Source organism: Dendrobates tinctorius, unplaced genomic scaffold, assembly GCF_039654945.1.
Source record: "Dendrobates tinctorius isolate UK_male_01 unplaced genomic scaffold, ASM3965494v1 ptg000083l, whole genome shotgun sequence".
In the NCBI taxonomy this organism is placed as follows: Eukaryota; Metazoa; Chordata; class Amphibia; order Anura; family Dendrobatidae; genus Dendrobates; species Dendrobates tinctorius.
Genome location: NW_027361751.1, coordinates 17,584,254 through 17,612,095, shown reverse-complemented (window position 1 = coordinate 17,612,095; position 27,842 = coordinate 17,584,254). Strand labels below are relative to the sequence as shown.

General features: G+C 44.6%; 1 protein-coding gene across 3 annotated transcripts in view; it reads right to left on the bottom strand.

Annotated features, from left to right (window-relative positions):
- Positions 1 to 7,004: 7,004 nt before the first annotated feature.
- The window catches only part of CMYA5 (cardiomyopathy associated 5), a 137,553-nt gene continuing 116,715 nt past the window's right edge, over positions 7,005 to 27,842 (bottom strand). For all 3 annotated transcript variants that reach the window (XM_073584170.1, XM_073584171.1, XM_073584172.1), the window contains 3 exons: positions 10,989 to 11,088; positions 8,983 to 9,159; positions 7,005 to 7,599 (listed from right to left, as the gene is read on the bottom strand). In XM_073584170.1, the coding sequence (XP_073440271.1) occupies positions 7,347 to 7,599; positions 8,983 to 9,159; positions 10,989 to 11,088 (530 nt within the window). In that variant the 3' untranslated portion in view covers positions 7,005 to 7,346. The remainder of the gene's footprint in view (positions 7,600 to 8,982; positions 9,160 to 10,988; positions 11,089 to 27,842) is intronic.

Here is a 27,842-nt window from a genome sequence, read left to right as displayed (position 1 = left end):
GCTGATTTCTTGAGACATTCCCATGATGCTACAAAAAGAAGCAATGTGTTTCAGGTGTGCATTAAAATACATCCACAGGTGTGTCTCTAATTAACTCAGATGTCGCCAAAAAAACTATCAGAAGCTTCCAAACACATCCCATCATCATATGGGCAGTGCAGAATTGTTTAAAGGCATAGTAATCTTAGTGTATGTAAACTTTTGACTTTGCAGTAATAAAAATAATACAAAATGCCTTAAAACATTCTGTCTCTCATTATTCTTGCATTTGACAAATATTAATAATTATGATAATCCTAATTTACCTAAAACGGGAAATGTTTTATTCTGATTTCATGTCAGATATTGAGAAAAATTATGCATGTGTCTTTTTATATAGTGCATGTAAACTTCTAGCTTCATCTGTATAGGTAATGTATTAAGCCATTCTCCTTTCTTCTGTAGGTTTAATAAAAAAACTTGGTATCTCAGTTTCAAATAAGCCCCGTACACGGACAGATACTGGGTGTGTATTTTTGTCTCCGATGCATTGCTTTTAATTGGACCAACTTTGGCAGATCTGGATATCCCTTATATCTCAACCCAAACTAGCCATCCATGTAAGGGATGACCACAATAGTCAGCACAGGGGAGACATCAAAGATGCTGAGTACTTAAAGTTGCCAAAACTGGTGTAGTAAAGGCCGCACCAGTGACCAGACCAAGGAACATAACCAGGGCGGACTGTGAACAGGACAGGTAACAGCCAGGCGAGTAAAGTTATTTTTCAATATGTTTATTGTCATGGGCTAGCTGGCAAAATTTAGCCAAGGGAGAGGACTCAAGCACAAAGCACTGGTCCATGTGTGATAAGGGCAATTCTTAGGTGGGAGACACTTTAGCGTATTGCATCCGATTGTCAGTGATCCAATCCTCTTGTGTGAGCTGTTTAGGAGACGGATAAATCTCTCATTGCTGGCGGTTCGAGTGAATCGCCCTGCACTCGGGTGATATCCAAGTGCAGTGCAATGTTTCACACACACCCATAGACTTATATGGGCATGTTCTAGCCAATTCACAGATGCCATTGCACCATGCCAAATCGGCATGAGAAAATAATGGCAGATGTGAGCTGCCCCATAGGTTAGCATTCGGCCAAGTGCAATCCGATTTTTTATCGGATTGCACTTGTCCAATTAAATCACAAGTTGGAGCGAGCACTTAGGCTTGGGTGTCTGAGGAGCAGCTACTAACAATGCTTTTTATAACTCAGTCTCTTTCTTCTGTATCATTAGAAATTCATCGCAAATCATTTGCATATTATAAATGGCTGCACAGTTTCTGAAAAACCACGTGACCATTATCAGCAAGTAAAAAATTTGCAATCAGAATATCACCACTGGTTGAGAATCCGTTATTTATGCTCCGTGTGGAATTAAATACTTATCGATTACCGTCTTCTGCAGTTTCCATCTCTACTCTTCTGGACCACAAAACTGCAAATGAGACTAGCCGGATGACTCTAGTGTTTGCTTTCAGACTGGAAGTCACTTCTCAATGTGAGTCTATGAGACTCAGAACTAAGTTCTCACTTACATTAAGAGATTAAGAGAGAAAGTAATAGCAGTGATTTATGGCACGAGCAGGGGGACCTTGCGTGCCCTACAGGATTTTAATCCATGATGGCGTAGTGTGTTACTAATGGTAATGTTTAATACTGTGGTCCCAGCTCTCTTCAGGTCAATGACCAGGTCCTCCTGTGTATTTCTGGGCTGATTTCTAACCTTTCTCAGAATCATACTTACTCATACTTGCAAGAAAATGCAATTTAATAATTTACAAATTATACAATGTGATTTTCTGGATTTTTTTTTTTTTTTTTTTTTAAGATTCTGTCTCTCACAGTTGAAGTGCACATACGATAAAAATTACAGCTCTCTCCATTCTTTGTAGGTGGGAAAACTTGCAAAATTGGCAGTGTGTCAAATACTTATTTTCCCAACCGATAAGCAGGACAGAAAATTTGGACAGAAAATTCCACCTCAATGCATTTTTAGGACTACTAAAGTGGACAGTGCAAAAATCAAGAATTCAGCTATGAGGCAATGGATAATGACAGCTGATATCGCAGGACACAAATAGCATCCACAGATGTTTCCTCAGGAAGACGTGGCTGTAAGGCCCTAACACACGGCCAAAATATGTTGTACTTATGGCACGCTACACTATATCGCCATAGCACTGCCAGGTTGGCATTTTTATAACTTGTCTTGTGTGTTTACTGCCAGATAAAAGCATATAGTAAATAGCGTTTTGAAATTTTCTGTATTTTTGTAGAAAAGAAAGAAGACTATCCGCTTATATTTATAGATTGTGACAGATACATCCAATTTGGAGATTCCAATTTCAGGTCTAATATCAAAACAATCAACAACAGAACACTTCCCCGTTCACTTAAAATGTCCTTTATTTATCCATACTGTGTTTTATCTGTGACATTGGCCACCAAAAGTTCTTGGGTAGAGGATATTGACCGTCATCTGTTTCTCTCCAACTTTATATAGTAAAAGTCAGAGGGAAATTAAAGAAACCTCAAATAATTGTGAACAAGACCTAAGATGGAAGAATGTAGACCATCTATAAGGGTCCTTATAATTTTCAGGTTACAATAGTCATAAAACTTTCCAATGTTTGTTGTACGTACAACATATTGTACATGGCTATAGAATAGCTCCACTTTGGACAACTATGGAGATATTTCTATATTGAAATACATTCATTTTTGCTCACATTTTTTAAATTGGGTTCATTGATTTGTTTTCTGCAGCTGCTATGTACCACAATACATCGCAAGCTGCAGAATGCTGTTCACTTGCACAATTGTCAGACTAGTTGTCCGATGACTCAGTCTCCAGCTCCTCCCTTTTTTACTGAATGTTCTTCTAGGAAACAACAATTGGATAAAAACAATAACCACGCCTCCTGAAGAAGTTTTAATACAAAACGTGCGTTGGGGCGGTGGGAACCTGTTACAGCATTTTTATATATGCAAGTGTTGCCATCCTGCTTGTTTTTACTATTTATGCCTACTATATATGGAAAAGTGATATTGATATTTTTATGATATGTAGTTGTTGGTTATAACTTGCTAGATTAGGCTTAAAAACACTACTGAATACTATGTATAATGTTGGTCCCCTCACTTTGTATAATTCCCAGTAGTGTTAGGCGTCGGATTCCTGCAGCTGCACAGCGGGAATCCAGAGCCTTGCATCCTGCGGTCTCCCATTCTTCTCCGACCGCTCAGGAGCCTGCACAGCAATCTCGGCGTCGCAGGTGCCCTGCTCAGACCAGCTCTGTAGGACTGGTTGTTGCTGCCACCTCTGGGTCAGCAATAGCAGTGGAGGCTGCCCTGCAGCAAGCCACTCCAGTGGCTAAGTCCTCTCGTCACGCTACTGGGCATGCTCACGAGACACTCTCCCAGTGGAGATCGGGAGTCACGTGCTCAGGTCCTTCTCTTGATCTGATTGGTCCATCCCAGAGATCTCGAAGGTCCCGCACGACTATAAAAGGTCCGCATGGCCGCTCGGCCATGCGCTAGTGTAGTCTATAATTGCTACTGTGTGAATGATGAAGGATGCATGAACCTGCGAATGACTCATTAAGATCCCCTCCCTCTGATATTTCGTGTGTGGATAGGGACTTAGCCTTTGAGTCAGCGCCAGTCAGTGGCATGCTACAAGCCACAGTGCTCATCTCCACAGAGCTAGCGTCCGACAGTGCGCACTCCTGAGCATTGTCGTATAGCGGCTGAGTCAGTTCCCGCGCTGCGGTCAGCAGCACTTGTGGGTGTCCACGCTCGCAATGCTGCATGCACGGTAGGTCTAGATGGACACCGACCCTGTGTCTTGGGCCCGAGTCCTGTGACCATATACCGTGCGTGCACACTGCTGAGACCTGTGAGGTCAACAGGCTCGGAATTTATGTTTATGCCTTAAGGCGACTCTGTGAATATAACAGAGTACGCCCAGTGCACACCGGGTGACGTTCAACCCGTGTGCGATATACTGCCATATTGTGCATCTGCCATTATATAGCAGCAGTTTAACACCTCTGTACGGTGGACCCCGGGCGGCAAACGCTCTTTCTATTATTTTATATTTAGTGCGTTCCGCCGTCCCTAACACGGTAGTATTGATGCACTGTAAAAGATTCTTTTAAATATTTAAATTATCATAAAATATTTTTATGGGTTACACTTTTTAGTGGTTATTGTTTTTAGCCAATTGTTGTTTCCCAAGTTCTTTTGAGTTAATACCCATTTATATTTCTTTTGGGCTTATTGTGTGTTGAATGTTCTTCTAAGTTGATTTATGATCAAATTGAACTTTTATATAAGGCTGGTTCTCCTTCAATTATTTAAAATAGCTAAAATTACATTTAGTTTATATGAAATAAAGGCTGGTACAGAGTTATACTTTTTCCATTAAAGTTCTTTTCAAAGTATTTTAAAAATATATATTTTCTCCTTTATGTGATTTATCTGTTAAATGGTTTCTGTTCTCTGCTAAGAAATGTTCTACAATATATAAAAATATCAGGTCTGGATATAATCTACGGTACATTAAATATTTTTTACCTTGAACTGAATGATTCCGATGGCTCATATTCACAACCTCCAAGAATAAAATAGGATCCATTTATAAAATATGCTAATATGTCAACCTCAGCTAATGAATATCCATGCTTGAACACAATTTTGTTCTTACTCTAAATACTGTAGTTCAAAAACTCTGTGCAGGTTAATTTCTTAATATTTCTTTATAGAGACTGGAGCTCTGTTTTGCTGATACACAGCTCAAAATCGTCTGCAAAGACATGCAGCGAAATACATAATGTTTATACATTAAAAACACTGAATGGTATAAAAGAATAAACTAAGCATTAACTCAAAGGACGAGCTGTGGATACAGCCCAGTATAGAGAAGCTGAGCGGAGTGATATATAGGTTTGATTTAAAAGATTATGTCTAACTTGTATTTAATAAATTGAAAACCCTGGTGTTTGAATTCATATGAGTCCAGTGGGTGGTCCTATTTAGTGACCAGGACCGCCCACTGGACTCACGCATATAAATACCATGGATTTCAATGAATAAACTGCAAGTTTTACTGAAAATGTTCCCATAAAAATGTGCATCCATCTTATCAGCTCTTACTGCTCTATAACATCCTGCCTGCAGATCAGAAGCCATTTTCAATATGGCAGGTTCCCTTTAAGTGATCCACTTCAGCTCTAATTCTGACCCTTCCCTGGTTCCGACTGTACTTCATGCTGCATCTGGATAGACATGACTGTAGCAGCCAATCACTGGCCATAGTAGTGACCAACATGTTACCACTGCAGCCAATGATTGTGTGCATCCAGTGACTATCTGCTGCAGTCACATTTCTGTCCATATGAAGCAGGAGCTAAGAGTACCTGGGAAGTGGTGGGAAGATAGCTGTGTTGGATAAATTAAGTATGCACTACTTATTATATTTTTTTCACACCATTATGAAAAATTTTTAAGTGGCTGGATAGTGGATAACCCACCTTAGACACCCACCTTAAGGTATTCCCACCTTAGGCATTTATGCCATTTATTAATGGCTATGCAGTAAATGCCCGATAGATACAGGTCCCTCTAGAAAGTAATTACGAGAAGCATGCGCCACTGTTTTTATCACTCTTAACAAAGTTTATACAGAGAGCATCGTGGCTATCGCTCTGTTTATTTTTTGCCTGGATATGTTGACCACTTTTCCAGACATGATATGTGCCATGGAGCATGTATTCTGGATATATAAGTGGGTCCCAGAGGTGTCAAATCCTATGCGAATAACCCATAACATATTTAAGGTGGGAATACCCATTTGAACCCAATAATTACTATGAATACAGTTTGCTTCAAAACTCATTGCAGGGATTTGGAGTTCTTTATAGGAAAACAAAACTCAAGATAACATGGTTTATAAGCTGAATTTTTCCTTTCAAGAGGTGTTCCATCCAAAACAAGTTACGGTATATCCTATCCATTGCCAAAATATCGCACTTTTGTCTCGTGTTTCTCCTCTGGTTGGAAGACTATGTCCAGCAAAAGTGGAGTGGAGCGGCAGGTTGCGCTTGTGTCTTGCTGGTCCATTCAAGTCTACAACACTGAAGATATGAGAAGAAAGCTGACCACTGCCCTCAGTTATAGTCATCAGTGTCATGCACTTAATAAAGGATGGTAGGGCCATTCCAGTTCATTTCTCAAAATCGTGATCTTGCAGCCAGGGGAGAACAGAGGACGCAAGTCCCCTATTCTGGCGACCGGTGGAGCTTTCAACGGTGGAACCCATAAGGATCTAACAATTGTCACCTCTTCACTGGATAGGTGATGAAGTGCATAGGCTAAAATACCCGTAAAAGCTTTCCCTATTATTTAGAAAACAGTTTTTTCTTTTAAGGTACTGTCACACTTAGCGATGTACCAGCGATCCCGACCAGCGATATGACGCGGTCAGGATCGCTGGTACATCGCTAAGTGGTCGCTAGTGAGCTGCCACACAGGCAGATCTCACCAGCGACATCGCTGGGGTCGGGGATCGCTACTTACCTGTCACACCAGGCGATCCTGCGTCCTCCCGCCCGGCTCCACGCGTCGCTCGTCCTCACAGCAGGAAGCGCCGCAGGAAGCAGACGACGAGAAACAGTCCTGAACGTTCTCGCGCGATCAGCGATAACCAGCGGGGGAGCCGGTCGTAGGTAAGTATCACACATAGCGATATCGCTAGCAATATCGCTATAACGTCACTAGTTATAGCGATATTGCTAGCGATATCTCTTAGTGTGACATGCCCTTTAGTCAAGTTTGTTTATAAATGTAAGCTTAATCAGATTTTTCGTTCAGTTTAACCTTGCAAAGCGTTAATGATCTTCTCCGTAGGATAACAGGAGATATTGACATTAAGACATCTAATTACATGAATATACTCTCTTCAAAGAGTTTTGCTAAGACTTTATTGATCTGAACAGCTCACATTTCTCTAGACAGGGATCAGAAATCCTACCCACTCTTACCGATCCTACCTCCATTATTGATATTGTCCAGCTTGTCCTACATAAACAAGGAGACATAAAAACTGAGAAAACCAATCCAAAATAAAAACAACTCCCTTGAGAAACCATGTTTGCAGAAAAATTAGGTTTGTGCTATGTCTAATATTAACAGTATTTGTAATACTCCCCAAGATCCCCACACACAGTGAATCTGCTATTAAGCAGGGGCTAGTAAACACGACTTATGACTTTTCAGCATTTGGATCACCATTGGGGATTGGGCGCTAGCTCTGTTTGGTAAAATGAGGCAGTTCAATTCCGGTATGAAGGTGAATCTCTCCAGGGGCTTCCAGGGCAAACGTTGGGTGAGCCGCCTCTGTAAACTTGTGTCTAAAGGTGAACAGCAACTGTCCCTTCGGGACATTGTAGAAAGATAGTCTCCCCTTCCGGTAGTCTAAGAGAATTCCCACTCGGACTGGAGGCTCTGTTAAATGAACTTCACTCCATATTTCATTGTGGAGGAATCTATAAGAAAAGCTGAAAAAGGAAAAGTATGTACAGTTATAGATAGCAGGGGATAATATTCAGAGTATGAGTATGTCCTACCCAGGTGATGTCACAAAATAATCATCCGAGAACCTCCTTAATTGGTAGTTCATATGATGTATGTAGAGCACAAGGGCCACCATGATAGATGGGATCATATAAATATGTCACAAAACAAATGTCACAAGAATTCCTGGAAACCCTTTTAAAATATGCAGCAAACAATTGAATTTGCCTGGAAAATGTTACAATAATAATCCATTGTGCGTACTGCAGGTTTTCTAAAACCCTGTGTCCGCCTCTTTTTCCTATAGATGATTTAGACTCGTCAGCCTACTCATCTCTGCAGTGGGTAGACATTGCGCTGCATTGCACACATTCATTTTCTCACCTGTTTGCTAGACATTTTTTTTTTTTACAAATTTGACAAAAGGATTTAAAAGGGTTAGAAAGATAAATAGTCCCCAAACTCTGGAAAGTTTTAGAACTTTTCGGGTTAAAGATAAAAATAATCATGATGACACCCAGCCTGCAGCTTTTGCAATAAGAGATGACTCCAATCACAACAGTTTAACCCCTTTATTGCCACAACAATAGTGACTGCAACATCTAAACTATTGTACAGAGTGGGAAGGTCTTCAGTCACCCCATTGCCCTCCTTCCAAGCGCCAGTACGTGGTGGAAATGTCTAAAGATGAGCCACAATTGCTCCTTATGGACATTATAGAAATTAGTCTGTAGACTATGAGAAACCCTACCAAGAGTGGAAACTCCGATAAATGAACTTCACTGTGTTAAATGACCTTCATGTCAGCTTGGGGCTAAAGAAGGTCTCAGTGCCTGTCAGTCAATAGGGAACTGTTGTGTATTGTGCCAGGGATCTGACGATCACCTGGTTAAAGCCTCTAGCGACACAAAATATAAGTTAAAAACTTTAAAATGTTTCTTAAAAATATAAAAAAAACATCTTGACTTGAAATCATCCCATTTGATAAATCAGAAAAATGTAAAAAAAAATGAGCATGATTGGTATTACCGCATCTGAAAAAGGCCATACTATTACATTTTTATTACGTTAATATGTTATTTATACTGCATGTTGGCCACAGTAAAAAATGAATAATAAATAAATGAAAAATTGCTGTTTTTTGGACACGTCACCTCACCAGAATTATTGCGAAAACCATGATGCAAGATAAGGATTCTAGCTAATACATGTCTGCACACCAGAATACTTTTTGTAAACTGTAAATTTACGATAATTAGAATCACCATAACTTGAACAAGTTTTTCTCACTTTATAAAAAGAAATAAAAAGTCATGTGCAATGTACAATTTCTCCATATCTTGTGCCACGAAGCAGAAGAAGATTACCTTGTGCTGGAACTGGAGCACTGCATACACCAAGATGTACTGTCCTCTGTTGTGGCAGATTCTTCTGGAGAAGGATGAAATGTTGCCCCAACACTATACGAGCTGCATTCTGTAACCATCATCTCCCAGTAATGCTGTCCTTTCGCCGGCAGTAGCTCTCCCAGAACTAAAGGAATTCTACAGAGATAAAAAAACACACATAGCACCAGTCGTAGCAACCTGTCTAAATATTGGGTCACATCTAGCAGATCGTGGAATTATTTGAATAATTAAGGATCCCACTTTCACAGAAGATGGCAGCAGTATCTTACATCGCACATGGTAGTTGGGGGACACGGTTATAGATTTTGCTCTGGAATCCAGAAACTTCAGTTGGTGATATTTATAATGGTTAACCACCATTTTGTGATTTAAGAATGTAGTGCAGCATGCCCTACATTTCCCCTTGTGATGAGTGACATGCCTGACATGCCAGTGTAAAGAGACTTACAGGCCACGCTATGTTCCTTTGGGAAATTAAATATGCAAATTGCCTCTTTGGACAGGAAGAGGACGTAAACTCGTGTGCAGCCTAATGGAAGTAGTAATTCTAAAAGTCATTATTAACTCATAGACCAGCCTTGTCGTATGATTTTCAAAAAAGGCCAAACCAGAATCTCAGTTTGCAGACATGTGTTTAAGGCCCGGGTCACACATGCAAGAAACTCGCACGAGTCTCGCATCTCAATACCCGACACTGCCGCCAGCACTCAAGACCGGAGCGTTCAGCTGCACAGAAATACATTGCAGCCGAGTGCTGCAGTCCCAAGTGCCGGCGGCATTGCCGGGTATTGAGATGCGAGACTCGTGCGAGTTTCTCGCAGGTGTGACCCCGGCCTGAGGGTGTTGCCCCTCCTCGGCGCAAAGCATGAGATCTGATTTGGCTCTGTGAGAGGCCTCTGATTAGGACAGAAGTGGTTATTTTTCTCCTTGTAGAGAGTGACATGCCTGATATGTGAGTGAAAGGAGACTTATAGGCCAGCAATGCTCCTCTGGAGAATGTAATACTGTATGCTTACCTACTATTCAAACTGTCATTGCAACTGCTATGGTGCCTAGATGACTGGGAAAGAATGGCTAATAGATATAGAATTTGGGGAAATTACACCAGGTGCTGAGCACAACTTTGCAAAAACTGTGTTACATTACATACACGTTAACAGTGGTTTTGCTTAAAAAAAAAAAATTAACATTAATAAGAATTTTATGTACCATATACACTCGTGTATAAGCCGAGTTTTTCAGCACATTTTTTTGTGCTGAAATCACCCCCTTGGCTTATACACCAGTAAGTTGTGCCAGAAGGATGGAGGCGGAGCAGTTGATCACAGTAGGCAGTAGCCGGCGGCTGCGGCTGTAACTGTGTCCGCTGAAAAAGAGAAATGAATATTCATTTCTCTTATAGCGCGCACAGTGACGCCCGCAGCTGCCGGGTGTCACTGCATCTTGTTGGTTCCGGCACCAGCAGCATTTCCGGCCAAGCCATCACTTGGCCCCACTCATTAAAGTAATGAATATGCATGCCTCTCCACTCCCAAAGGCATGGAGTGAATATTCATTATGTTAATGAGCGGGGCCATGTGACCGCTTGGCAGGAAGAGCTGCTGGCGCCGGAACGAAATGCATCGAGGGCGTGCAGGAAGGTGAGTAGGATGTTTGGTTTTTTTTTAATAGGAAACATGCATACAAGGATAGGGGATAAGGAGCCATGCACACAAGGACAAGGATGAGGGGAGCCATGCATACAAGGATAGGGGATAAGGAGCCATGCACACAAGGATGGGATGAGGGGAGCCATGCATACCAGGACATGGACGAGGGGACAATGCATACCTCTCTTATCCTTGAGTCAATAAGCTTTACCCAGTTTTTCATGGCAAAATTAGGTGCCTCGGCTTATCCTCGGGTAGGCTTACACTCGAGTATATACGTATTTAGAAATATAAAATGTTTCAGTGGATACACACCCAACAATCTCGCTCTGCTCAGCTATACTGATTACAGTTCCATCTGGGGACAGCTCCATAGCTGGGTGAGCTGTATCTCTTAGTAAGTGAAATCTGGTACCTGTAAAAATGAATGACACAAAAGGTTTTGGAATTATTTATTCTTTTCGTAGCTGCTTTTAAATCAGAAAATAAGCTTATCATGCTGAGGTCAGAGACATACTTAGTTCAATATTATATAACAAGATCTTGAAGGGCTATGTATAAAATACATAGTTTCTCAGAAAATGAGACACCTTTGTTTATAGGCTGTTACTAGAATTGCAAATCAACTGAAGTCATCCGAGTTGCAAAGCCCAATGGAAAAGAGCGGCGCTGTTTTTTTATAACAGAAAATAGATCTTTTTGTCTAATTTAACATATCCCTTTTAACAAAAAAAAATTGGAAGACAAAACCAAGACTTGTGAGAAACAATAAAATATGTTGTGCTCTTAATAATTGGTCTGATTTTTCTTATAACCACCATTCAGTAGTAGTCTATATTCCCACAAAGAGCTTTTGGTGAGTTTCTGATGTTGCAGATTTTCTGCACGTCATATGTAAATTAGGTTGCTTGTGTTTTTTTCTTTGTGTTTTTGTGTGCATTTTTTACATGCATTATATCGCGTTTCTGATGCTGTGGTTTTTGTCTCTTGTTGGTAGGTCATGTTTGAAATAAAGCTGCTTTTTTTTATCCTTCCTCGTCTTTCACAAAACTTTATTGAGTATCTGCGTTTTTAACCTGCAGATTTTCCGCATCTAGAGGGGGCAAGATCTGAACGGAGTTAGGAGGATGCCCCACATAACAGGGATTGTCTGGGAGGATTCAAATTTAAAGGATAACATGGTGGTGATGGAGGGAATTAATTTATTGGGCGGAAATGGGGGTGGAGGATTAGGGATATATAGGGAAAAGTGCGGTAAAGTGGCCATTTTGGGCTTACAATCCTATGAACGAGTATCCCTAACCTACACAGCCCACAACACCAGTACCTGATGGCGAACGTTGATTCCCTCCCGGGGCAGCTGTGGGTGATGGCGAGGTTAAGAGACGAAGGTTGGTTGCAGGATCAGATGGCTCCCTTTCTAAGTAGGTTCACGGATAAGGTGAAGGCTGAGGTTATTTTTAAGAGGTTTTCTGAGGGTTTTTGAATTTTGTCTCCGAGTCATAAGGCCCCCTTTCATTGAAGAATCTGCGGTTGGCTTTGGATTATACTCTGGTAGCTGCTAAGAAGCTAAGGAAGGAAGTGGAGTTGGAGCGCATAGCTGGCCCATTATGTTATTATTTAATTGTTTCTCCATTGGGTGTGGTACCTAAAATAGAACCAAATAAGTTTAGGCTGATCTGTCTTACCCAAAAGGGCTTTCAGTTAATGATGGTATTGACCATAACCAGGGCCGTCATCAGGGTATTACTGCTGTATGGGGACCGGTGAGCAGCAGTACACAGAGAGGCCGGCAGGTCCGGGCCCTGCTCTTGTGCTTCTGCTGATCGGGCCCAATCCTGCACTAAAATAATGTGCACTTCGGCGCTCACATCGGCGCTGGGGCCCGAGAGCCTTTTTGGATCTGGCCACGGCCATCTAACCAAGTCAGCTGCGCAGCTCCTGCTTGGCTGTAGCTAGAATGTATGGGCTCCTTTCAGGTCCTGACTACAGCCCATACATTCTAGCTGTCTCAGTAGTGAATGCACTAGAATGTATGGGCCTCTTTTAGGTCCTGACTATAACCCATACATTCTAGCTGCTTCACTGCTGAAAACACTAGACACCCCGGGAACGACTAAGGTAAGTATAAAAAAAAAGTATAAAAAATGTTTTGTTTTGTTTTTTTTTAAATGGGTGAGGTGGGGGGTGTGAGACTGCCATGATGAAGTGTGTTTGAGGGGGCACTGCACATGATGAAATGATAGGGGGATAGGGGGCTGCAAATGATGAAGTAAGGTGGACTGCAAATGATGAAGTGGGGGTGATGGGGACTGCAAATGATGATGTTGGGGTGATGGGGACTGCAATGATGATGTGGGGGTGATGGGGACTGCAATGATGATGTGGGGGTGATGGGGACTGAAAATGATGATGCGTGGGTGATGGGGACTGCAATGATGATGTGGGGGTGATGGGGACTGCAAATGATGAAGTGAGTGTTAGGGACGGGGATAGAAATTGAATTGAAGGTGGGGAGAGCAAATGGTGAATTGAAGGTGGGGAGTGGGGAAAGCAAATAATGATGAATTTTGAGGGTGGGGGAGTAAATGATGTATTGAATGCGGGGAAGAGCAGTTGATAATGAATAGAGGGTGAGAGAGAAGACATGACAATGAATTGGAGCAGAAGGGGCATGTAACTATAATGAATCGGGGTAAGGGTTAGAGCAGGAGGTACATAGTGGGGAGCGTTGAGGGTAAAGTGACTGGTAATGAATTGGGGAAAAGAGTACATGGGCTAATTAATTTCTATATTAAATGAGGAAGTGGTTATGTATAGCTAGAACGGGCTCAGTGGCGGATTATAATTTATATTTGGAATGGTGGGTTGCATAATAACCAATAATATATTAATGATGGGTGCACATCTGTATTCAGATGTGTAGTGTAGAAGAAAGGGAAAAAGTGGGGAATGTGCTCTGGACGTGGTGCTCTAGATACTGTATCTGTGTTATTTTATGCAGAGACGAGTCCTGGCTGAATGCAGTGATGGCGGTCTGCACTGGATTAAAAAGAAACGCAAAGATGAAGGACTTCAGCTAGTGACATCACTGGTGAGTCAGTGTGTTACCTGTACACTGACACTACACACTGTATACTGTATACAGAGCTCCTGTGTATAATGTCACTGGTGATCAATATATTACCTGTACACTGATACTATATACAGAGCTCCGGTGTATGTCACCTAGTGATCACTGTATTACCTGTACACTGACACTATGTACCGAGCTCCTGCTTATAATGTCACTGGTGATCACTGTATTACCTGTACACAGACACTGCATACTAAGTACAGATCTCCTGTGTATAATGGCACTTATGGTGATAGTATTTTTTTTTTTTATTAATGATCAGTATTCTAGTATTCAGTCACAATGTGGTGGTAATATGTTGTCCGGGCATGGTGTGGCGGTATTTGTTCCTTGTATGTGCTATTATTTGGTCACTATGTGGTGGTAATATGTGGTCTGCACATGGTGCAGTGGTATTTGTCCCTTGTATGTGATATTTTTCAGTCAATGTGATGATAATATATGGTCTGGTCATGGTGTGGCGGTATTTGTTCCTTGTATATGTTATTATAGGTCACTATGTGGTGGTAATATCGTGTCTGGTCATGGTGTGGTGGCATTTGTCCCTTGTATGTGATATTATTGGTCATTTTAAAAATTGAAAAATAAATAAAAATATACCTAAATTGTATTGGATATTTTAATAAATTAGGTTAGAGTAGAGTACGGCCCGGCCAAAAGTCTACCTTGTCGTTGTGGCAGATTAAAAAAATCTTTTTGGCCAAAACAAAAGCTGCTAATGTAGGTAATAGCAGGTATGCAGGATGCAGTGACGAGACGCGAGACTGAGTTGTACTTTGGGGAGAAACTTTTATAAATTTAAGCCGCTAGGGCTATACTAAGCAACTAAAACAATGTAACAGCTATTGTCCTCGCAGGGACTCGGCACAAACAAACACTTTTAAAGAGAACACGACTAACCCGGCAAAGGCCGGTTACTATAGGGCCACGATATGGCCGACTACGGGTCCTTATTTCCTATAGTGTCACTTATCCGTCCTGACATCCCTCGGCGTCTCTGATGAAGCTGCTTTGGCGTCGCAGCCGCTGGGCCCAGCTGCTGAAGATCTGTCGTAGTCTTCAGGCGCCACAGCGCCCAGGGGGAGTTGGGGCACAACAGGCCCTGGAGTCCTTTAATGAGGTAACCCCCTGTAGAAACAGCGGGGTTCCGCTAGTTAGCGAGTTCAATCAGACTCCAGCCCCCAAGCAGGGTTGTATCGCAGTTACCAGGGGTGGCGGTTGGCAGGCCACGTGCACGGCCTGGGCCTGGGCAAAGAGTTTCTCCATAGGCAAGGAGTAGGCCCCAACTGCCGACTGCAGTGGGGTGATGTCAGCTGCGGGCGATGATGAACAGGCCGCAGCCGCGGGCTGAAGTGGGGTGGCAGCGGGCAGGCCGCAGCCGCGGGCTGGAGTGAAGCGGCAGCGGCCGCGAGAGGCGGCGGACAGGCCGCAACGGGCTGGAGCACAGCGGCAATGGCTGCGGACGACCGCGGGCAGGTTGTGACCCCGGATTGGAGTGAAGCGGCAGTCTCTTGTCGGTAAGTTCGGCGCTTCCTCTCCGCAGGCCACTGTAAATCTCCCCTCTGTCGATGATCTCCTCTCTAGTCACCGTCTGTCACTCTGGCCCTCTCAAACTCCCACAGTCTCTTGCTTCGTGTCTGCCGTTCTGCCAACTGACTCCCCTGCGCGCTCCCTGTCCCTTTTATACTCGCCCCTACCCTTGCTGTCCTGTCACTCCCAGCAGTCCACTCTCCTCCTCCGTTCCCCGGGTACAGTTCCCTTTGGAACCTAGATGGCGGTCCCTTTGGTTCTGGGCCGGACACTCTGCCGGGGCCCTCCTCCCTACACTGGCTATGTGTGTGATCTGGTGATGGGAACTATTAATGTGCGATTGGTGAAAAGTGGAGTTTTTCCAAGAAAGAGTGGTGGGACTGGGGACAGTTTGAGGGGTGGAGCCTGGGCGTAGTCTCAATGGGGCCCCGAAAATTTTGCCAGTATGGGGCCCCGAAATTCTTAGTGACAGCCCTGACCATGACTTATACTCGATGGTGTATATGTCATTTGATGTGGCTGTCCAGTGGGTGCGGCCAGGGGCTGGCTGGCACGTTTCAACCTGGGGGGCAATCACAAGGCAGTGGCCCTAGAATTGTGGTGCCCCACCTCTGCCCTGCTTATCTCTGGCTGCTGCATTAAAGCAGCATCGATGACAAGCTTAAAAGCCAGGTTGGTACATAGATATGGGAACAGAACAAAGCTTGCTGCATAGATATGGGAGTAGAACCAAGCTTACTGCCTACATAGATACTGTAACAGAAGCAAGCTAACTACATAGACACAAGAACGGAACCAAGATTACTACGTAGATAAGGGAACTGAAACGAGCTTACTACAGAGATAAGCGAGTAGAACTGAGCTTACTACAGAGATATGGGAGCAGAACAGAGTTTACTACAGAGATATGGGAGCAGAACAGAGCTTACTCCAGAGAGATGGGAGCTGAACAGAGATTACTAAGTCGATTACATAGATACGGGAACAACACCAGGCTTCCGGTATACATATGGTACCAGAATCTAGATTACTACATCAATACAGTACCAGAACCAAGCTTACTGCTTAGATATGGTACCATAACTGAGCTTACCTTCAAACATACAACTCCAGAAACACGGACATGTAAACACACAGTATGCAGGGGCGTTGCTAGGGTCCTAAAAGACCAGGAGTCCAAGCCCCAAAGTGCATGTTTCCCCATATGACCCCCCTATATCCATATAAAATAGCATCTGTACTTATGTAATTACAGTATATCACTGTTGCTAGCCAACAACACACAATGCAAAGACCAGTATTATCAAAATGACTACTACAAAAGACCAAACAATACGGCTACACAATGTCCACTACCATCACCACTACACAGCGAATACATAATAATATGACCATTATCTCTACATAACAAGACACTCTATACAAAGACCATTGATACCACCATACACCTTCTACTATATAATGACTGAAACACATTAACCTGTTAGTAAATAAAAAAAATAAAAACACTACTAAAAAGAGCAATATTACCACCTTACAGTAACCGTATATTGGTAGTTACCAGTCTATTCCACCTGGCCCAGACATCCATTACCACTTCTCCAGCCACAGCTTGTCTGCACAGATTACAACAAAAACACATTTAAAGCGACGTCGCCATCCATTTCCAACCTACAAAAACTCCCCACTCTGCGTGCACTTGCGGTGTGGAGCACTGACCCCAATATATAAAAAATTGTGCCATTATTAGGATTACTCCCTCCCCGAAAAATTAAAGTGTCCCATAGAAAGTATTAATGCCCCTACTGTGCAAAGGCCTGTATTCTATATAATATCCCAAGTGCCCCCTTCCAACAACAAATACCCTTGAGTGTCCACTTAAAGTTAATAATGCCCCCACAACAAAAATAAATAATGGGACCTGAGTGCCCCTATCAAAACTAATAATGTCCCCTTTTATAACAAATAATGCCCTCTGAGCACCCACACAGCTCTGTATATACAGAATGATAGCCCTACAGCCCTCAATACACATTATGATGGTCCCCAAAGCCCTTTATAATACATTGAGGACCCCAGAGCTCCCTATATATAGTAAAATGGCTAGATAGCCCCTATATACAATATGATGTCCCCACTGCCCCCTATATATAGTATGAAGGTCCTCACTGTCCTATACGTATTATCCAGTGGGGGAAAAAAGTATTTAGTCAGCCACCAATTGTGCAAGTTCTCCCACTTAAAAAGATGAGAGCGGCCTGTAATTGACATCATAGGTAGACCACAACTATGAGAGTCAAAATGAGAAAACAAATCCAGAAAATCACCGTGTCTGATTTAGCAAGATTTATTTTGCAAATTATGGTGGAAAATAAGTATTTGATCACCTAAAAACATGCAAGATTTCTGTCTCTCACAGACCTGTAACTTCTTTAAGAGGCTCCTCTGTCCTCCACTTACCTGTAGTAATGGCAGCTGTTTGAACTTGTTATCAGTATAAAAGACACCTGTCCACAACCTCAAACAGTCACACTCCAAACTCCACTATGGGGTAGACCAAAGAGCTGTCGAAGGACACCAGAAACAAAATTGTAGCCCTGCATCAGGCTGGGAAGACTGAATCTGCAATTGATCTACGCCGCCAGGGACTGAGATCCTGCAGTGCAAAACGTGTCCCCCTGCCAGTACATGTCCGGGCCCATCTTAAGTTTGCTAGCGAGCATTTGGATTATCCAGAAGAGTATTCTGAGAATGTCATATGGTCTGACGAGACCAAAGTAGAATTGTTTGGTAGAAACAAAATTCGTCGTGTTTGGAGGAGACACACTGCTGAGTTACATCCAAAGAACATCACCATACCTACTGTGAAGCATGGGGATGGCAACATCATGCTTTGGGGCTGTTTCTCTGCAAAGGGACCAGGACGACTGATTCGTGTAGATGAAAGAATGAATGGGGCCATGTATTGTGAGATTTTGAGTGCAAACCTCCACCCATCAGCAAGGGCATTGAAGATGAAACATGGATGGGTCTTTCAGCATGATAATGATCCCAAGCACACCCCCCAGGGCAACGAAGGAGTGGCTTCGTAAGAAGCATATGAAGGTCCTGGAGTGGCCTAGCCAGTCTCCAGATCTCAACCCCATAGAAAACCTTTGGAAGGATTTGAAAGTCCGTGTTGCCCAGGGACAGGCCCAAAACCACTGCTCTAGAGGAGATCTGCATGGAGGAATGCATACCACCAACAGTGTATGCCAACCTTGTGAAGACTTAGATAATTCGTTTGACCGCTGTCATTGCCGACAAAGTATATATAACAAAATATTGAGATGAACTTTTATTAATGAACAAATACTTATTTTCCACGATAATTTGCAAAATAAATCTTGCCAAATCACACAAGGTGATATTTCCTGATTTGTCTCCTCATTTTGACTCTCATACTTGTGGTCTACCTATGATGTAAATTACAGGCCTCTCGTCTTTTTAAGAGGGAGAACTTGCACAATTGGTGGCTGACTAAATACTTTTTTCCCCGTGTGTGTGTGTGTGTGTGTGTGTGTGTGTGTGTGTGTGTGTGTGTGTGTATGTATATATATATATATATATATATATACACACACATACACACACACACACATTATGAGGGCCCTCACCCCCACCATTCCTCACACAGCACCTCATCATCGCCCATCCCCCACACAGCCCCTCATCATCCCCCCTTCTCCCCACAGCCCCTCATCATCCCTTCTCCCCACAGCCCCTCATCATCTCGCCACAGCCCCCCTTCTCCCCACAGCCCCTCATCATCCCCCCTTCTCCCACAGCCCCTCATCATCCCCCCTTCTCCCCACAGCCCCTCATCATCCCCCCTTCTCCCCACAGCCCCTCATCATCCCCCTTTTCCCCACAGCCCCTAATCTCACCACAGCCCCTCATCATCCCTTCTCCCCACAGCCCCTTATCATCCCCTTTCTCCCCACAGCCCCTTATCATCTTTCCACAGCCCCTCATCTCCCCACAGCCCCTTATCTAACCACAGCCCCTCATCTACCCACAGCCCCTCATCATCCCCTTTCTCCCCACAGCCCCTCATCATCCCTTCTCAGCACACACAGCTCCTCATCAACCCCCCTTTCTCCCCACAAAGCCCCTCATCAAAATCTTCCCTTTGCAGGCCCACTCAAGTAGCATCAACCCCTTTCCAAAATACATCCTCAGGGTCCTCATACCAAGTTCTGCGTCCTCACTCCCATTTGCAGCACCTCAGTCCCATACCTCCCAACTTTTGAAGAAGGCAAAGAGGGAGAAAGGCTGTGGCACGCAGGCCACGCCCTAGCCACACCCCTTTTTTAGTAGTCACGCCCATATCCACACCCCAAATGCACCCATTTAGCACTGCTGATCACACTGTTTCATAAACAATAATTATAAACAGAAAAAAATGGAGCGCTGATGCCCCGCCGCCGCTTCTCTGTCCTCCTGCGGAGTCCCGAACGATTACCTCCTCCTGCGGTGACATGCTATAAGCTGACCGCCGGAAATGAGGTCAGCAGTCATTTCCGGCGGTCAGCTTAGGCCTGTTTCACACATCCGTTTGTCACCATCAGTCAAGATCCGCCGATTTGCAAAAAAAAACGGATCCGCCATTTTTCTTGGCGGATCCGTTTTTTTCCTCAAAGACTTGCATTATTGGCGGATGTTGACGGATGGTCATCCATTCGATCCGCTATTGTATGGATCCGCCAAGATTTTGCCGTCCGTTAAGCGGACAGGACAGAGCATGAAACGTTTTTTTCATGCGCGGATCCGCATTTTGCGCTTGTCTGGGTGATTTAACCCTATATCCCGGCTGCGAAATCTCTCTCTCTCTCTCTCTGAAGGATAAAACACGATGTAACAGCAGAATACTGAGTTCAGCTCTGGAGGTGACTGGAGGATAAGACACAATGTTATAGCAGAATAATGAGTGCAGATTTGGAGGTGACTGGAGGATAAGACACAATGTTATAGCAGAATAATGAGTGCAGATTCGGAGGTGACTGGAGGATAAGACAATGTAACAGCAGAATAGTGACTGCAGCTCTGGAGGTGACTGGAGGAAAAGACATGATGTGACAGCAGAATAGTGAGTGCAGCTCTGGAGGTGACTGGAGGATAAGACACGATGTAACAGAATAGTAACTGCAGCTCTGGAGCTGACTGGAGGATAGGGACACGATGTAACAGCAGAATAGTGATTGCAGCTCTGGAGGTGACTAGAAGATAAGACATGATGTAACAGCAGAAAAGTGTCTGCAGCTGTGGAGGTGACTGGAGGATAGGACACAATGTAACAGGAGATCTCTCTCACCCCCTCCCTCCTCCATTCCTCGCTCACCCGACTTCCTCCCTATCTTCTCCGCCTCCTCCATTCCTCGCTCACCCGACTTCCTCCCTATCTTTTCCGCCTCCTCCATTCCTCGCTCACCCGACTTCCTATCTTCTCCGCCTCCTCCATTCCTCGCCAGATCGCGGCAACATATCGCGGGATAAATAGCTTCCCGGCTGGGATGGCGGGATACGGCCCTCAAATCGGGACTATCCCGCGAGAATCGGGAGGGTTGGGACCTATGCAGTCCTCTCCTCACAGGGCTCCATGCTGCAGCCCCTCAGTTTCCTTCTCCAGCAGCCTTGCCAAAACACAGCATCACTTCCTGCTATTGGATCGTCACTGGACTGAAGGAGGCCCCGCCCCTTCCAGTGACATCATTACCTGAAGAAATCAACTCCGATTTTCTAGACACAAACCCTGCTGCATCCGCATCACACAGACAGTACTGTGCAGCACAGCAGACACGGCCACACGCAGTTTGCTGTGTGCAGCCATCAGGAGGCCGGCGCTGCACAGCTGCTGGGTGAGTGGCCCGGGGGGGGCATTTGCCTCCCTGCCACCCGGCCCAGCCCGCCCCTGGGTGCGGCATTGTGGGCCCAGGTCTTTGTTAGCAAAAACAGATATTGAGTCAGCATTTAGGTTGCGCCGATGCACCCGGAGAGTATACAGTTGTTAGGTTGCTATTTGGAAAGATGCATTGCTTAGCCATGGGTTGTGTGATTTCTTGTTCATTGTTTGAAATGTTTAGTACTTTTTTGGAATGGGTGGTAAAAGCTGTTTTCGTTTTACAGTCAGTCATTCACTACCTGGATGATTTTTTGTCATACGCCCTCTGAAGTCGTCGGTTTGTAAAAAATGTATTGTCGACTATGGAATGGATAGCAGCATATTTCGGGGTCTTCTTAAAAAAGGAAAAGACAGAGGGCCCTGAAACTATGTTAAGTTTTTGTGGTATTCTAATTGATTCGGTTCTTATGGAATGTCGATTGCCCGAGGATAAATTGTGCGTGCAAAGGCAGGAAGTTGATAAAGTGCAAAAATTGCAAAACGTGACGTTAAAGGAGTTGCAGTCCCCGTTAGGGAGATTCAATTTTGCTTGTAGGAGTATGGCTATGGGCAGAATATTTTGTCGGAGATTGGCCGTGGCAACAGCAGGTGTTAGCGCTCCACATCATTATCTCAGTCTGAGAAAGGATCATAGAGAGGATTTGTTATTCTGGAAAATATTCTTGGAAAATTATAATGGAAGGTTGTTAATCCAAAATGAGGTATTAGACAGCTTTCATTATAAGATTTCTACAGACACGGCGGGCAGTGCCGGTTATGGAGCCTAATACAAGAGTCAGTGGAGTGTGGATGAATGGCCGGAGTTTTGACAGGAGCTTGATTTTCTTAGGAATCTTGCTTTGCTTGAATTGTTTCCAATAGTTGCTGCTGTTTCCATATGTGGTGAGACTTTTCGGAATCAGGTGGTTAGGTTTCATTGCAACACTATGAGTGTGGTTTTAATTATCAATAGCCTCTCTGCCTCATCTCCGCTGGTAATCAGGCTGCTCAGGGAATTAGTATTAGGGGCCCCGTCACACATAGCGACTCACCAGCGATCCCGACAACGATATCAACGTGTCAGGATCGCTGGTGTGTCGCTACATGATCGCTGGTGAGCTGCCAAACAGGCAGCTTCACCAGCGATCAGCACCAGCAACGCCGAGCGGGCGCGTCACTGTGTACGTTAGTTGTCAGCGTGCTGATGCAGGGAGCTGGTAACTAAGGTACACATCGGGGTTCTAAGCGGCGCGCGTCACTTAGAAACCCGATGTGTACCTTGGTTACCAGCTCGCTGCACGCTGGTCGTTGCTCTCCCGCCTGTCACACGCAGTGATGCGTGCTGGCCTGCGGAAGACCAACGACCCAAAAAAAGTCCTGACCTTTCAGGAACGATCAGCGATACCCGGCAGGGGGGCCGGTCGCTGATAGCTGTCACACACACAGCGATCTCGCTGGTGAGATCGCTGTTGCGTCACAAAACTTGTGACTCAGCAGCGATCTCGCTAGCGAGATCGCTATGTGTGACGGGGGCTTTACGCTGTCTCAAGTTGAATGCTTGGGTGTTAGCAGTGCATGTTCCTGGGGTTCAAAATTCCATTGCAGATGTCTTATCTCATGTCCATTGGGATCATTTCCGCATGCTGGTGCCAGAAGCAGAGAGTTTGGGAGTGGAATGCCCTTCACATCTATGGAAGCTGGTTCTGGAGGAGCAGGACGACCGAATCGGAACTCAATTTTGCGTCTGACCTGGGCCTCATATGAGGCAGTGTGGAGAGTATAGGACAGCTGGGTTTTGTATTGGGATGATGTTGCAACATAAGAGGACAGGATGTTGGCGGTTTTGCTTTTCTTGGGTAGAGCGGCAGATATGGGTTTGTTGGTAGCAAGGATTAATAGGTTCATTGCAGGTCTTGCCTTCGATTTTACATTACAACGTCTGAGTGATGTAATTAAGTTGTTATTGGTTAGGCAGGCTTTGAAAGGTTCCAGAAGGGGGCATAGGGAGAAAGATAAGCATAGGCCAGTGTTGTTTGGGGTTAAGAAAAGCTAGGAGTAGCATTGGAAGATATTTGCTGTTCAAATTTTAGGGCCGTGGTTTGTTTATGGATGATGTCAGCTGTTGGCTGGGGGATCAATTTTTGGATGAGAAGATCAAAAACTGACCAGTTGGGGAGACAGGAAAGATATATATCTTCGTACTGAGTCGGGGAGCGGTAGACGTGTGGTTTTAGGAAGAGTTGATGGTGCACTGATGTGCGCAAGGAAATGTTTGGTGGAATATTGGCAGGTTTGGAGGGGAAGGGTGGGGCCATTGCTGTGTCATGCAGATGGTTTATTTCTATCCAGTTTCCAGTGGTTTAGAGAAGGGGTTTGTGGGAATTGGTCCTTGATCTGGCTATTTATGTTTCTCACTCATTCAGGTTTGGTGCGGCAACTGAAGCAGCTGACATAGGCCCGGGTCCAGAGGATATTAGACAAATTTGGAGATGGAGTTCTAACCATTACTTGTATTATATAAGGAGCTGATTTGGGTGATGTTCAGTGAATGTGTTTTTATTTGGATAACAGCTGACTTTTTTGTCTTTTGAGTATTCTTTGCAGGCGGAGTTCCATTGTTAGCAAGGGCTTTTGGACACTCGTTCATGCTTTGGGGGGCGGTGCATGCTGACATCAGACTGGACGGTAGGCAATTTAAGGCCTTAGGAGAAAGCGAGTTGTAATTTGGTGGCTTGACTTTAGAGGGATGGTGTAGAGCAGGGTGTTATTGGAATTGCATAAAGTAGCTCGTTGGGATAGGATTACGGACATTTTGGTCCTACCCATTGGTGGGAAGGATTTGGGGGCAAGGCCTGTGAGGGAATAAATGAGGGATATTCGCTTTGATCTCCTGAGATTGAGGGCATCTTCCCCCAGGGATTTTACAGTCCGGTCAGATATCGTGCAGAGGAAAAAATAGAGTTTAGCAAGATCTGAAAAGGGGATTAACTGGGCAAGGGTAAAGTTGAATATGGCAATCTCGGCTTTTGTGTCTTTGTGCAAGACATTACGAGTGGGAGTTCGGAGAAGGAAACTTTTGGGTGAATGATGGTGTACCCTTGAACGCAATAGGGACTAACTTGTGGATACTAGCTCTTCAAGAAATACTGTAATTGAAAGGACTTTTGTTGTGTTGGGAGATTAACGAACCTGAGGTGTCAAGGCTGTGTAACGGTGTTGGGAGCTGACTGATCGCTCCCTGACTTAAGGGTTAAATGCATATGATGTGATAACACACCTCGTCTGTAGGATGCCAGAGCGAGCGGGGACCAAAACTTGCCCATGACTATCTCGTTTGGGCATCTTACAGCTGCTTGTAATGGTGGGGGGGAGGAGTCTTTGGAGTTAGTATATAATTGGTGGTGGAAGGAATTATATAGATAACTCCCTTCAGTATTAAATGGAGTTGGGGTTGATCTGGCATTTGGTTGGGCTCTGGACTGGGTTTGACCCTGGGAGATTGCAGTGTGGTAAGCTATCCGGTCATGCAAGTCTATGGGGAAAATCTGCAGCTAAAAGTCAGCGTACCCGTGTGGGGAAGGTGTCTTGACGGACAGACATGACTGGTAGAAGGAGGGGACGGTTTGTGCACTAGTGACAGAGATTGATAGGTTAGAAAGGTAACAGCAGGGAAAGACAGAAAAGGGAGTGCAGTACCGTGAAATGACCACAAGATGGCAGGGGAGAGTAGTACAGGACTTAACATCAGCTTAGGGCTTAGGAATTCGCTTAGTCATCGGGGGCGGGGAAATAGGAGCCCGGGTGGGAAATTCCCCAGTGAGAGGGGATAAATAGAAGGCGGCGGGTCTCCAGGAGAGTCTAGTCCCGGGAGGAGCTCAGAAGAAGACGGAGAAAGTGAGAAGAGCTCGGCCAGGGGGACGGACAAAGGAGAGACAGTCAGGGGGGTGGCCCTGACCCGATGGACAGGCAAGGAGAAGAGGCAGCCAGGGGGAGACCCTGACTAGACGTACCGCAAGACAGACGAGGCCCCGGGGGTACCAATTGGAAGACGACCTCGGGCAGGTGAAGCGCTGGGGGTGATTGGTCTAGGACAGCCCCCAGTGAAAGATCCGCGAGGTGTGTTACTGCGACTGGAGCTGAAGAATAGGTACCCAGGCCTGGCGATACAGTGGTGTAAAGAAGCTGCGGTGCGTGTTAGGTGGTCGTCAGGAGGACGACAAATAAATCCGGAACTGTTACAAGTGGAAGCTGTCTCCGTCTCATCTTTGCCTTGTCTGGTAAGCAGTGGTCCACCCCCCTAGCCCAGCCCCTACTACACCCGCAAGAGAAATTGACATGCTGTGGATTTTAAAAAATGCACCGCAGGTCAGTTTACGCTGAGTAAAAAAAAAAAAGCACATTGAGCAGGAGATTTCTATAAATCCCAACCACTTTGCTTGAACTGTAAGATGCTGCATATTTGATGCAGTGAAAAGACGTAGCGTCAAAAACTCAGTAGGTACACAGCCTAAAGGTACTGTCACACTTAGCGATGTACCAGCGATCCCGACCAGCGATATGACGCGGTCAGGATCGCTGGTACATCGCTAAGTGGTCGCTAGTGAGCTGCCACACAGGCAGATCTCACTAGCGACATCGCTGGGGACGGGGGTCGCTACTTACCTGTCACACCAGGCGATCCTGCGTCCTCCCGCCCGGCTCCACGCGTCACTCGTCCTCACAGCAGGAAGCGCCGCAGGAAGCTGACGACGAGAAACAGTCCTGAACGTTCTCGCGCGATCAGCGATAAGCAGCGGGGGAGCGGGTTGTAGGTAAGTATCAGACACAGCGATATCGCTAGCAATATCGCTATAACGTCACTAGTTATAGCGATATTGCTAGCGATATCTCTTAGTGTGACATGCCCTTAAGGCCAGGGTCACACAAGCGCATGTTCTCTTGCGAGAGATTCAGGGATAATTATGCAAATGACACTCGGCTCAAACTCTGTCAGACTTTAAGCCAAATGTTAGTGCTCTGTGCTTCGTGTCTCTCATATGAGAGGATCGCAGCACAGGTGCGGAGGAGACGGAGAAAGTAATTTGAGTGCAGTGCGATGTTTCACTCGCACCCATAGACTTATATGGATGAGTGTGAGAAGAGTCTAGCATCATGCAGCAATTATTTCCTAATCCCGAATCAACATGAGAAAATAATCACAGATTTACACTGCTCCATAGTATAACACTGAGCCGAGCACTATCCTATAAACATCGTATAGGTATAGCACTTGGCCATGTTATACGCTCGTGTGAGCGAGCCCTAAAAGGTAAACTCTGCAGCAAAACCGCAGCATGTCCATTACTAAATTGCCAATAAATAACGCATGATTATTTTTGTCACTGTGAAAGGTTGACAGTGAACCAGTTTGTGTCAACTTAAAAGTTATCGCATTAGGTGCCAAATACTTTGCTAATATTTCCACAATGCAGAGGCAAAATGAAAAACAAAAAAAAGAAAAACATTTTACTCCGTTCTGCAATCACTATTACATCGGGTGTCCCGTTCAACATGAAAAATGTAGTGGAAGGATGTAGCGTTTCACCGTGTCTCTGCTGATTAGTCCTAAAAGGTCCCCAGCCGGCTTCTCCATTATACTCCTAATTATACACAGTTACATAGTCATGTTTTGAGCCTACATCTCTTTTTTGCATGGTGCCAACTAATGCAATGAAATCATCATAATCAATCACACTTCTGCTTTTATTTTTCCAGATCCTGAAATATAGGGGGATGAAATCTCACCAGGACTGCTCCACTTTTATTTTTCACCAGATTTGATAAATCTCCAGTAATATTTTCACAGGTGCAGATAATCTCAAAGGTTGAGGTTTTCATTGCACACAAAGATCTGCTGGCACATTACATTAGATTCTCACAACAGTATTTTTCAGCAGATTCACATAGAAAGCATGAGATTGAAAACTGCAACAAGGTTTCAATGCATGGTGTATTATTGCCACCATACAGGGCGTGAACCACCATACAGGATGTGTGTTCCACCATACAGGATGTGTGTTCCACCATACAGGGTGTGTTCCAACATACAGGATGTGTGTTCCACCATACAGGGTGTGTGCCATTATAAAGGATGTGTGTTCCACCATACCGGGTGTACGTTCCGCCATACAGGGTGTGTGCCATTATAAAGGATGTGTGTTCCACCATACCGGGTGTACGTTCCACCATACAGGGTGTGTTCCAACATACAGGATGTGTGTTCCACCATACAGGGTGTGTGCCATTATAAAGGATGTGTGTTCCACCATACCGGGTGTACGTTCCGCCATACAGGGTGTGTTCCAACATACAGGATGTGTGTTCCACCATACAGGGTGTGTGCCATTATAAAGGATGTGTGTTCCACCATACCGGGTGTACGTTCCGCCATACAGGGTGTGTTCCAACATACAGGATGTGTGTTCCACCATACAGGGTGTGTGCCATTATAAAGGATGTGTGTTCCACCATACCGGGTGTATGTTCCGCCATACAGGGTGTGTGCATTCTGCTTTGCCATAAGTATAGGCTCTCTTGCAGTGTT